We start from the raw sequence: 12175 nt of genomic DNA, 5'->3' as shown, positions 1-12175 counted from the left end.
CGGCACGGCAGCCGGCTGCAAGGTTTTGATATTTGGCCCGTAGCAGCGATCGCAGGATGGGTGCTCGTTCATGAGACATCACAGAATGGACAAGGTGGCCATTACCATTGGGCATCGGATTGCTTTTCCTTCAGGAAGGCTGTGTGCCCTGGACACAGCTCAGGGACAGCACCCAGGTCCTGAGTTCAAGCCCCAGGAATGGCACAAAAATAAAATAAAATAAAGTAATTTATTTTTGTCGGTTGTGGGGCCTGAACTCAGGGTCTGGGCGCTGTCCCTCAGCTCTTCAGCTCAAGGCAAGCGCTCTACCACTTGAGCCACAGCACCACTTCCAGCTTTTTCTGCTTATATGGTGCCGAGGAATCGAACCCAGGGCCTCCTGCATGTGAGGCGAGCGCTCTACCACTGAGCCACCTATCCAGCCCCTAAAGTAATTATTTTGTATGTGTATTTAATCATGGATGCAATTCAATACATCTTCCTGCTCTCCTTGTTTTGTAGTAATCGGGACAGAGAGGAATTACAAATCTGGGCCACTGGAAAAAGATTTAGAACTGGATTCTAACTAACTCCCCCCCCTTTCTCTGTCTCTGTCTGTCTGTCTGTCTCTCTCTCTCTCATCAGTCCTGGGGCTTGAACTCAGGGTCTGGGCGCTGCTGCTGAGCTGGTTTTGCTCAAGGCTGGCGTTCTACCACATGAGCCACGGCTCTACTCCAGCTCTTTCTGTGTGTGCGGTGCTGAGGAATGGAACCCAGGGCTTCACGTCTGCCACATGAACTCTGCCACCTTCCAAGCCCCTGGATGTATGGCTGGGGGAGAGAAAAAGCCCAGATGAACACAGAAGCAATCTCACAACCTGTTTATTTTCGCGCTATATCTGCATGAGGAAAACAGATGCTTGGACGATCAGGGTTGTCTACAACTAAGTGAAATCGAGAAAAAGAATAACCGTGTGAATCTGAAAGTGAAGAAATGCGGCTGAGGGCCGTGTCACCACAGAGCCAAGGAGGAGCTGGCGGCTCAGGCCTGCCATCTTAGCAGCTCAGGATGAGGCTGCGATCTGCAGGATCGAGGTTCAAAGTCCACCCGGGGAAAAAGGAAACTCCCCGAGAGACTCGGATCCCTTCATGACTCTGCCAAAGGCCGGAAGCGGGGGCGCGGCCCGGGTGGTGGAGCTCCAGCCCGGGGCCGGCGGCGGGGGCTCAGTCTCCCTGGGGCCCCGCCCTGGCCACGGTGAAGCGGGTCATGCGCAGAGCCTCCTCGTAGCCGGGGAGCGCGTCCGGACAGCAGGGCGGCGGCGCCGGGGCGGCGTGCGGCTGGGCCGCGGCCAGGAGTCTCCGGGCTGCGGGTCCCAGCACGGACGGCAGCGCTGCGGGGAGAGGGGAGAGGCCGGGCGGGGCCGGTCACCCCCGGGGGCGCCGTGCCGTGCCCCTGGCCTCGAACCCGCGGCCTTTGATGGGTTCCCGGGAGGCCGGGGTCGGGCTGGCCTCGAACCCTGATCCTCCGATCGCGGCCTCCCGGCCCGGGGGCGGCGGGACGGGCCGGCCCCGGTGTCTGTGGGCGCCGTCCCGGGCCGTCCCGCCCGCGCTGGCCTCCAGCCCCGGCCCTCCGCTCCCGGCCGCCCGCCCGCCCCGTCCTTCGGACTCACAGGAGATGGTGTTCTGCAGCGAGCCGTCCTGGTCGAAGGCGATGACCGTCACCTCGAAGGGCGGCGGGCCGCCGTCCTCCGGGCCCCGCCGGCGGCTCAGGCAGCACCGGAAGCACACGGAGGTCAGGCCGCACAGCAGCAGCAGCGCGCCCGTCACCACCAGCAACCTGCGGGCGGGAGAGGCCGCCGAGGCCGGGCCCAGCCAATGGAGCGAGAGAGGGGCCTGCGCTCAGCCAATGGAGCGAGAGAGGGGCCTGCGCTCAGCCAATGAGGGCAGAGGGGCCTGTGCTCAGGCAATGAGGGCAGAGGGGCCACGCTCAACCAATGTAGGCAGAGGGGCCTGAAATGAGGGAAGAGGGGGCCTGCGCTCAGCCAATGAGGGAAGAGGGGGCCTGCGCTCAGCCAATGAGGGCAGAGAGGCCTGCGCTCAGCTAATGGAGGCACAGGGGACCTCCGTTCAGCCAATGGGAGCTGAAGGGCCCGTGCTCAACCAATGGAGGCGGGTGGGGGGGCTGTGCTCAGCCAATGGGGGCAGAAGGGCCTGAGCCCAGCTAATGGGAGCAGAGGGGAGGGGCCTGCGGGGGATAAAGAGGGAGCAGCGGCCTGCTTGCGCGGAGTGCTTGCTGCGTCGACGGCCGCGCCCTACCGCAGATGTCAGGTCGGCCCCTGGGGGCAGCGGGAGGTCCCCCCGGCCCGGAGGTCCTCGCTGCGGCCACACTCCCCCCCCGGGCCCTGCTCCCCACGTCCCCTCAGCCCCTGAGTAGCGAGGCGGCCTCGGGGTCAGCCTCCTGATGGCGTAACAGAAAGCATGGGAAAGATGGGAAGCCAGCGGGTGGAGGGGCCGAGGCGGTGGGGCAGAGATAAGCCAAGCCAAGCTCAAGCCCCGGGACCTGCTCCGCCCCAGGGTGGGAACCAGGGCCAGGCCGGGGCCTCGAACTCGGGCCCCGGGCGCGGCCCCGGGCTGCTGCGGCTCGGGCTGGCCGGCGGCACATCGGGATCCTCGCTCGGATGGGTCTGCCCTGGCCGGCTCGGGGCCCCAGTGTGCGGGATCACAGGCCTCAGCCCGGGGCCTGGCCGGCTCGGGGCCCCAGTGTGCAGGATCACAGGCCTCAGCCCGGGGCCTGGCCGGTGCGGGGCCCAGTGTGCGGGATCACAGGCCTCAGCCCGGGGCTGGGCCGGCTCGGGGCCCCAGTGTGCAGGATCACAGGCCTCAGCCCGGGGCTGGGCCCGCGCGGAGCCCCAGTGTGCGGGATCACAGGCCTCAGCCCGGGGCCTGGACGGCGCGGGGCCCAGTGTGCGGGATCACAGGCCTCAGCCCAGGGCCTGGCCGGCGCGGGGCCCGCTGCCGAGGCGGCGCTGAGCAGCGGCTGTCCCGACATTCTCCACCCTCAAACCAGCCACAGAACACGCAAAACCTCCCCGCCATCCGGGCGGGGCTAGGCGCCCCCGCCGGTCATCCCAGCGTCTCGGGAGGCTGAGGTCTGAGATCTAAGGACGGAAGTTGGAAGCCAGCCGGGGCGGGAAGCTGCGGCTCGGGCGGTGGAGCGCCAGCCATGAGTGAGCGCTCAGGGACGGCGCCCGGGCCCCGGGTTCGAGCCCCAGGACCCGCACAAAAAGTTAACGACAACGAGTCCCCTAACGTCGTTGGAAAAGGAAGAAAGCGTCTTACCAAACATACCAGAGGTGGACCCAGTCTGTGGTCAGGCAACTGTGGGGAGAGGGAAATATCACCGCGCTATGCCATGGCGATGGAGCTCGCAGCGTCTCCGTGTCGCTGTTTGCTTATTTCTTAGTGGATCTCGGTCATCTCAGCAAGGTTTGGTGACATTTCCATCCATCTCCCTTGTGCACATGCGCACAATGCATCCCCTGCCTCCGCACACGCGCACAACGCACTCACGCCAACCTGCCTCTCCGCACATGCGCACAACGCACTCACAAAGCCCATCTCTCTTCTGCACATGTGCACAACGCACTCAAGCCAACCCACCCTCCTCCGTCCTCTGCCTCCGTCTCCTCGCTCCTTCTCGGCGGGATCCCACGCGCCTGGCTCTATGTGTATTATATATGTGTGTTCTAGTCCCCTACGTTGCCTCAGCCCACTCCACCGCCCCCCCAGCCCTCCGCCCCCCCCCATTTCTCCCGATGACCCGGCTGTGGAGGACACTGCGCAGGCGCGCGCCCCTGGTTGTGCGCATGCGCGCGGGGCCTGGCCGGGCCGCTCCGGGCGGGCCTTCACAGGGGGATGCTGGCTTTGAACCCGGATCCTCGGGCGGCTGCCGCGCGCACGGGCCGCGCAGGGCGGCCGGTTCCCAGCCTGAATCCACGCGTCCGGGGCGGGGCGGGCCGCGGACTGGCGTCCGTCCTCCGTCCGTCTGTCTGTCTGTCCCTCGTTGGCTTTCCCCTCTGTCTGTCTGTCCGTCTATCTGTCTGTCTGTCCCTCGTTGGCTTTCCCCTCTGTCAGTCCGTCTGTCTGTCCGTCTGTCTGTCCCTCGTTGGCTTTCCCCTCTGTCTTTCTGTCTGTCCCTCGTTGGCTTTCCCCTCTGTCTGTCTGTCTGTCTGTCCCTCGTTGGCTTTCCCCTCTGTCTGTCCGTCTGTCCCTCGTTGGCTTTCCCCTCTGTCTGTCTGTCTGTCTGTCTGTCCCTCGTTGGCTTTCCCCTCTGTCTGTCTGTCCCTCGTTGGCTTTCCCCTCTGTCTGTCTGTCTGTCTGTCTGTCTGTCTGTCTGTCTGTCTGTCTGTCCCTCGTTGGCTTTCCCCTCTGTCTGTCTGTCTGTCTGTCTGTCTGTCTGTCCCTCGTTGGCTTTCCCCTCTGTCTGTCTGTCTTTCTGTCTGTCCCTCGTTGGCTTTCCCCTCTGTCTGTCTGTCTGTCTGTCTGTCCCTCGTTGGCTTTCCCCTCTGTCTGTCCATCTGTCTGTCTGTCTGTCCATCCGTCCCTCGTAGGCTCTCGTCCTCTGTCTGTCCGTCCGTCTGTCCCTCATTGGCTCTCGTCCTCCGTCCGTCTGTCCCTCCAGCCCGGCTACTTACTGCTCAGCGTGGCCGCAGCTCTCGGCGCCTCGCGTCCCGGGAAGCTGTGGGAGGGAAGCTGGTGTGGGCCCGGGCCGGGGGGGGGGGGGGGGGGGGGGGGGAGGAGAGCCCTCCCTGCGGGACACACGTGCGTGCGTGTGAACGTGTGCAAACGTGTGCATCTGTGTGTATTTGTGTGTATGTATGCATGTGTGTGTAGACGTGTGTATGTATGCATGTGTGTGTAAACATGTGTGAATGTGTGCATGTGTGTATGTGTGTGTATCTGTATATATGTATATGTGTATATATGTGTGTATCTGTATGTATTTGTATGTGTGTGTGTATATGTGTGTGTGTGTATATATATATATATATAGATAGATAGATACACTTCTGGTCCCTGGCCTTGCACTCAGGGCCTGGCTCTTTCTTTGTGCAGCCCAAGGCACAGAGCCCGGGCGTCCAGGAAGGCCTCGCGGCCCCCCAGCCACCTCCCGAGTCCCCCAGCCACCTCCCGAGCCCCCCAGCCGCCTCCCGAGCCCCCCGGCCGCCTCCCAAGCCCCCCAGCCCCCCCCCAGCCCCCCAGTCGCCTTCCGAGCCCCCCGGCCGCCTCCCGAGCCCCCTGGCCGCCCCCTGAGCCCCCCGGCCAACTCCCGAGCACCCCGGCCGCCTCCCGAGCCCCCCGGCCGCCCTCCAGCCCCCCGGCCGCCCCCCGAGTCCCCCGGCCGCCTCCCGAGCCTCCCGGCCGCCCCCCGAGCCCCCCGGCCGCCCCCCGAGCCCCCCGGCCGCCCCCGAGCCCCCCGGCCGCCCCCCGAGCCCCCCGGCCGCCTCCCGAGCCCCCCGGCCGCCCCCCGAGCCCCCCGGCCGCCCCCCGAGCCCCCCGGCCGCCTCCCGAGCCCCCCGGCCGCCCCCCGAGCCCCCCGGCCGCCCCCCGAGCCCCCCGGCCGCCTCCCGAGCCCCCCGGCCACCCCCAGCCGCCCCCCAGCCACCCCCCAGCCCCCCGGCTGCTTCCCGAGCCCCCCAGCCACCTCCCGAGCCCCCCAGCCGCCTCCCGAGCCTCCCGGCCCTGTGTTCCTGTCCGTGTTTCACCCCATCGCTCCTGGGCCTGGGCCGAGGCTTGAACTCAGGGACTCACACTCTTGCGTAGCCTCCTTTGGCTCCAGGTCAGAGCTTCGCCATGACTTCCCGACACCTCGATCGGGAAGTCATTGCTTACAAAAACAAGGCCGGCCCCGGCGGCTCCTGCCTGGCATCCCAGCCACTCAGGAGGCCGAGAGAGCTGAGGATCACGGTTCAAAGCCAGCCTGGGACGTCTGCGAGACTCCTCAATGAACCTCAGAAAGGGGGAGGTGGAGCTGCGGCTGGAGTGGTAGAGCACCAGCCCGGAGGACAAGAGCTCAGGCCCTGAGTTCAAGCCCCGGGACCGACCACAGCGGCGAAGAACTCATCATTCTAATGTAAAACCTAGAGCCAGGAAACAGGACAGCACCCCTGTAACGCAACCCCAGAGCTGCGGCTCCTCACTATATGGAAGGAAAGGGAGATCTGAAGGAGATCCCCACGGGCCCAGACCCCCTCCGCAGGCCCTTTGCAAAGAAAAGAAAAGAAAAACAACTGGAAAGAAAGAAGAGGGTAAAATGAGGGGGTTTTCCTCTCCTGTGCTCACGCTGGAGCCCTGCTCTGCTCTGGAGCTCCTGGTCCCCCCAGTGCTGGGATTACAGGCGTGGATCACCAGGCCCGACTCCTCAAAGCACCCGCGTTACCCTGCTTGACTCCCTCCTGATCCTAATTTCCAGCCCAGTCTTTGGCCAGGATTCTCTGCCATCCCAGACGACCCCATCCCACCCCCCCAAGCCCCCCCCCCATGCGGTTTTTCTCTCTCTTCATCTCTTCCTGCAGCGTTGGGAGTTGGTCGAGCTAAGCAGAGCATGCCTTTACGCCCTGCCTCTCTCCCTGTGAACGTACCTGGGCACAGGACAGCAGGATGTCGGCCATCACTAGCTTCACCAGGTGGGCTGGGGGCCCCATGGTGTGGGTCGGGGGTCCCCGCGGGGACTCCGGGGTCACGGCTGCCGGGGCTGGAGCTTCCTCCCCACGCTCTCTGACATGGGCGCCTTGGTGATGTAGAACTCCTGGTTAATTTTTGGGAGCCAGTCCTGGGCCTTGAACTCAGGACCCGGACGCTTGCTGCTCCTCTACCTTCTCTCGGTTCCTCGGATGGACGTGTGGCCCGTTCATTGGAGATAGTAAAGAGAAGCCTGGCCCGGTCCGGGCTGGCACTGAACCATGATCTTCGGCTCTCAGCTTCCTGAGTTGCTAGGCTGAGAGCCCTCCTGTCTGCCTCTTCCCAGCCCACTTTTCTACCTTCCACGTTGTCTTCCTCCTCTGCCCAGCAGTCAGGAAACACCACGCTTGTTCTCCAAATTCGATTTTCTCTCTAGCCAGCGATGAGGTGGTGGGCACTAACAGAGGTCTTCAGGCACTTGGCTGGTGATCAGAGATGACTCCATGCTCATCAGAAAACGGAGGGCTCAGCCGGGTCCCCCAGCCCTCCTGGGGGGACAGGGGACATGGGAAAGCCAGCTCCCAGCTCCCCAGCACCTGGCTCGTCAAACCCTCCCCTTAACAAGTTGATCAGCAGCTCTCTCAGTTCTGGGTCATTTATTCCTTCCAGAAGCTGCCCAGTCAACTGGAACGCTGGCCGGCCCCGGCTGCAAGCAAGCGGCCTTGAAAATGAGAATTTCCACCCGCCACCCAGGGCGGCTCCCTCCCCCCCGCCCCCCCCACGCTGTCCCCCATCCCCCATCCCCCAGGGAGCCAGATGGGGCTCCTGATTCACACAAAAACACTGGGAAAAAACAAACAGGGGTGAGAAAACTCCGTGCTGGGAAGCTAGCTGGTGTGTGCAGAGCATCCCAGCCCTCCCCCCCCCCCAGGCTGAGGTCTGAGGATCGCGGTTCAAGGGCAGCCCCGGCAGGTGAAAGTCTGACATGCTGCTCCCCAACAAACCTTCAGAAAAGCAGCCGTGGAGCTGCGGCTTGAGCGGTAGAGTGCCAAGAGTGTGGATTCCTGAGTTCCAGCCCCAGTTCACACACACACACACACACACTCACACACACACACTCACACATGCTCTCTCTCTCACACACACACACACACTCACACACACATGAAAAATTTTATTTTAAAGTAAGATGATTTGGATGAAGGGCTTCTTCCTCTTCCTCCTCCTCCTCCTCCTCCTCCTTCTTCTTCTTCTTTTTGGATCCGGTCGTGGGGCCTGTACTCTGGGCCTGGGTGCTGTCCCTCAGCTCTTCAGCTCAAGGTGAGCGCTCTACCACTTGAGTCACGGCGCCACTTCTGGCTTTTTCCTTTTTGCTAATGTGGTGCTGAGGAATCGAACCCAGGGCCTCAGGCATGCAAGGCAAGCGCTCTACCACTGAGCCACCTGCCCAGCCCATATGCCTATCATATCTATATCTCTATATGCATCTGGATATACAGAGCTACATATAGATATAGAAATGCTTAGATATATACATAGCTCTAATACATACAGAGATATAGAAATGCTTAGATATATACATAGCTCTAATACAGATATAGAAATGCTTAGATATATACATTATATAATACATACAGAGATATAGACATGCTTAGATATATACATAGAGCTAATACATATAGAGATTAGAAATGCTTAGATATATACATAGCTCTAATACATGCAGAGATATAGAAATGCTTAAATATATACATAGCTCTAATACAGAGATATAGAAATGCTTAGATATATACATAGCTCTAATATATACAGAGATATAGAAATGCTTAAATATATACATAGCTCTAATACAGAGATATAGAAATGCTTAGATATATACATAGCTCTAATACAGAGATATAGAAATGTTTAGATATATACATAGCTCTAATCCATATAGAGATATAGAAATGCTTAGATATATACATTATATAATACATACAGAGATATAGATGACAGGCATATCTGTATGTCCATATTGGTGTCTGTCTATGTAAATGCGTGGCTGATATCTATGTCTGTCTATAGACGTGGGTGGTATAGATACAGGTCCATCTCTCTCTGTGTACTTGTATAGAGAGATTATACACAGATCTATGGACACGCACATCTGTGTACGTGTATATGGAGAGGTTATGCACAGATCCATGGACACGCACATCTGTGTACGTGTATATAGAGAGGTTATGCACAGATCCATGGACACGCACATCTGTGTACGTGTATATGGAGAGGTTATGCACAGATCCATGGACACGCACATCTGTGTACGTGTATATAGAGGTTATGCACAGATCCATGGACACGCACATCTGTGTACGTGTATATGGAGAGGTTATGCACAGATCCATGGACACGCACATCTGTGTACGTGTATATGGAGAGGTTATGCACAGATCTATGGACACGCACATCTGTGTACGTGTATATGGAGGTTATGCACAGATCCATGGACACGCACATCTGTGTACGTGTATATAGAGAGGTTATGCACAGATCCATGGACACGCACATCTGTGTACGTGTATACAGAGGTTATGCACAGATCCATGGACATGCACATCCAGATGTAACGCAATCCTTCTCCAGCCTGTGCTTCAGCTTTCCCCATGGGCAGGTTCTGGAGACGTTTTCCCTGCGGGCTCCCCATGCCTTCCCGAACCTGCCAGCCCTCACCTGCAGGAACAGGTTTCTTATTTACCACGACTCCATCCAACTTGTGGCACTACCGGCTCTCGCCTGGCATCGGCCCTGCCCTCCAGATCCCCAGCAGGACTGGCAGGAGAGGCCTCGTTCACAGCCGCCTTGCCCTTTCTCTACTCTCCCCCCTCCCTACCCTCCCTTCCTTTCCCTCTCTCTCTCTCCTTTCTCCTTCCCTCCCTCCTTCCTTCCCTCCTTCCCTTCCTTCCTTCCTTCCTTCCTTCCCTTTCCCTCCCTCCCTCCCTTCCTTCTGAATAACTTTCTGAACTCATTTATTCTCAGAGTTTGCCCCGGGGAATGAAATGAACCAACTTCATCAATCCAGGAGCATGACTCTATCCTGTGATCTTTCCTCTCACCGCCACACATGAGAAAGATGGCCGAGGAGGTGGGGGCTGGGGTAGCGGGTGGAAGGGTCTGGGGGCGAGGTGGGGGCTGGGGTAGCAGGTGGAAGGAGTCTGGGGGCGAGGGGCTGGCTGGGAGAGCCTCCAGGCCTTCGTGACGCACAGCTCCGTGCAGCTGGTGAATGATTACCCGGGCCCAGGAGCAGGGCTCAGGCGGGGACCATGCAACGTGTGACCCCATCCACCTTTCCACCCCCATGTCAGGACCGTGTTATACAACCATGTTACAAGAGGGCTCCGGGCAATGACTGCCGGCGCGTGCTCACCTGCTTCTCCTTTCGACCTTGGGTAATGGCAATGGACTCACTCCCTTTCTGTTCCTCCCCGAAACAGAACCCGGCACTAGGATCTCTCTGAGGTTCCCGGCTAGCTATACATTGCTGGGCCGTGTGTGTGTGTGTGTGTGTGTGTGTGTGTGTGTGTGTGTGTGTGTGTGTGTATGTGTGTGTGTGTGTGTGTGTGTGTGTGTGTGTGTGTGTACAGGGGATGGAGGAGGCTCACAAGGCTGGGTTTACCGGTCGACTGAAGATGTTTTACACCCATAGCTCACACCTGTCATCCCAGCTACCCCTCAGGGGGCTGAGGTCTGAGGATCAACGTTCAACGCCAGCCATGAGACTCTTACCTTCAATTAACCACCGAAAAAGAAAAAAGAAAATAAGCCAGACGTGGAACTGAGGCCCCAGTGTTTGAAGGGCCCAAAAGATAAGTAAAAAAAAATATCTCAAGAACAGACCCCCCCCCGCCCTGAGTTCAAGCCCAACTGTCACACACACGCACACACACACACACACACACACACACACACACACACACACACACACACACACGATGTCTAAAAACTGTCACATCAAGACAAATCCCCACTGTGAAATTAGCAAACAAATAAATGTGCTCACTGATTCCAACATTCATGTCTCCCCCACACCTTCTTCACTGGTGTCTAATTTTCCACCCAGCTTGACTCAGTCTGTGAATCTGTGGCCTTATCCAGCAGCTGTGGAGCCTGGATTTGCTGTCACGCTCCTGGGAAACACATCTGGCGCTTCCCTGAGTCTCTTGGTGAGTTCGATCTGGCTTCTGATCACGCAGGATGACTCCTTCTCCCACTCGGCACCCACGGCCCAAGAACTGGCCTTACAGCCAACTTCCCAAATGTGACGTGAAATCTTCTTCCTCCTCCCCCTGACCCGGGGCTTTTAAGGCAACAGCGGCTACTCAAACCCTGCAGACTCCCCCAGGGCGGGGTCTGAAGAAGTTCCGGACGGCTTCAAGCTCTCCCGACCAGAGCCCTTGCACTCCTGGCTCTGGGAAGATGGCTCCCCTCTGCGGGCCCGTTTGTAAGTCTTGCCCTTCCCCTTTAGACGTGGGTGGTGAGCTTGCCAGTTCTCACACCAACACTGTAGACCCCAGGCCCAGTCCAGGAGAGTCCTGCATTAGTACCAACCATGCTCCCCCACAGGCCAAACAAAGGGAGCTGGTGAGGGGCGGGGAAAGGAGGTGGATTCAGGGCAGCAGGGGGCCGACAGACAGCGTCTGAGGACTCCTCAGCATCTTCAGGTGCAGACACGGGCTTCAGGTTCAACAGGGAGAGCGGGGGACAGGGGTGGGAAAGGTCTGCTGAGTGACCCCAGCGCCAGGCCCCAGGTGAGGCCTGGCTGACCTTGAGCGCAGTCTTTGTCCTTGGAGGAGATCCATGGGATTGCTGTCCTGGGTTCCCGGGATGGAGCAGGAGGGAGCTGAGCTCCTGAGTTTGGGCTGTTTGCTTTGAGGTGCTCAGAGGAAGGCTTGGCCCCGGTGAGGGGCGATTTGCCTGCCACACAGGATGCTGCTTCTCCCGGAATCTTCTGGAAGCAATTGCAAAGGGGCACCAGTGTTAGAGCTTGAACTCAGGGCCCGGGCCATGTCTCTGAGCTTTATCACTCAAGGCTGGGCGCTCTACCGCATGAGCCACGCCTCCCCTCCTGGCTTAAGAATCTCCTAGCCTCTCCGGGCGTGGGCTAGTTCTGAGCCACATGCTTCGTTCAGATCTCAGCCTCCGGGACTACAGGCAGGCTCCGCCAGCTCGGGCTGTGAACCTGACATCTCTTCTCTGTCTGTCTGTCTTCTGTCCCGGCGCAGATTCAGGCTGCAGGGCGCCTTTTCCCAGAAGTACCCATTAGGCACTTGTGTGTATATCCAACATGGAGCATTTTTTGCAGAGAATTGCATCTTGGCCACGCTCAGCATATGCCAGAAGAAAGCGTATTCGTGGGGGACGCGGTAAACCGGAAGGTTCTGGAAGAAAAGGCCTTTGAACGCCAGTCTGCCGTGGAAGCCAGAAGATCTGCTAGTGAAGAGCTGCTCACCACACCAGCGGCGTCCAGGAGACTC

At 59.4% G+C, this 12175-nt stretch overlaps 1 protein-coding gene and 1 long non-coding RNA gene across 3 annotated transcripts; one reads left to right on the top strand and one right to left on the bottom strand.

Moving 5' to 3' along the window:
* Positions 1–844: 844 nt before the first annotated feature.
* On the bottom strand, positions 845–7327 carry Tmem52b (transmembrane protein 52B). Of its 2 annotated transcripts, none has more exons than XM_070011569.1 (5): positions 6620–7327; positions 4673–4716; positions 3318–3356; positions 1649–1815; positions 845–1369 (listed from the first exon to the last, which is right to left on the bottom strand). In XM_070011569.1, the coding sequence occupies exons 1-5, from the start codon at positions 6680–6682 to the stop codon at positions 1203–1205; spliced, it is 480 nt and encodes a 159-aa protein (XP_069867670.1). In that variant the 5' UTR covers positions 6683–7327; the 3' UTR covers positions 845–1202. The 2 variants fall into 2 exon arrangements, with proteins under 2 accessions (XP_069867670.1, XP_069867671.1); XM_070011570.1 differs by having other exon boundaries at positions 3327–3356.
* Positions 7328–10009: 2682 nt separating this feature from the next.
* LOC138820111 (uncharacterized) lies at positions 10010–11087 on the top strand. Its single transcript, XR_011369729.1, has 3 exons — positions 10010–10090; positions 10348–10864; positions 11007–11087. It is a non-coding gene; the product is annotated as an uncharacterized lncRNA (long non-coding RNA).
* Positions 11088–12175: the final 1088 nt, after the last annotated feature.

This window comes from Dipodomys merriami, unplaced genomic scaffold, assembly GCF_024711535.1.
Source record: "Dipodomys merriami isolate MVZ:Mamm:240054 unplaced genomic scaffold, mDipMer1.0.p SCAF_84, whole genome shotgun sequence".
In the NCBI taxonomy this organism is placed as follows: Eukaryota; Metazoa; Chordata; class Mammalia; order Rodentia; family Heteromyidae; genus Dipodomys; species Dipodomys merriami.
This window is presented reverse-complemented; position numbering and strand designations above follow the sequence as displayed.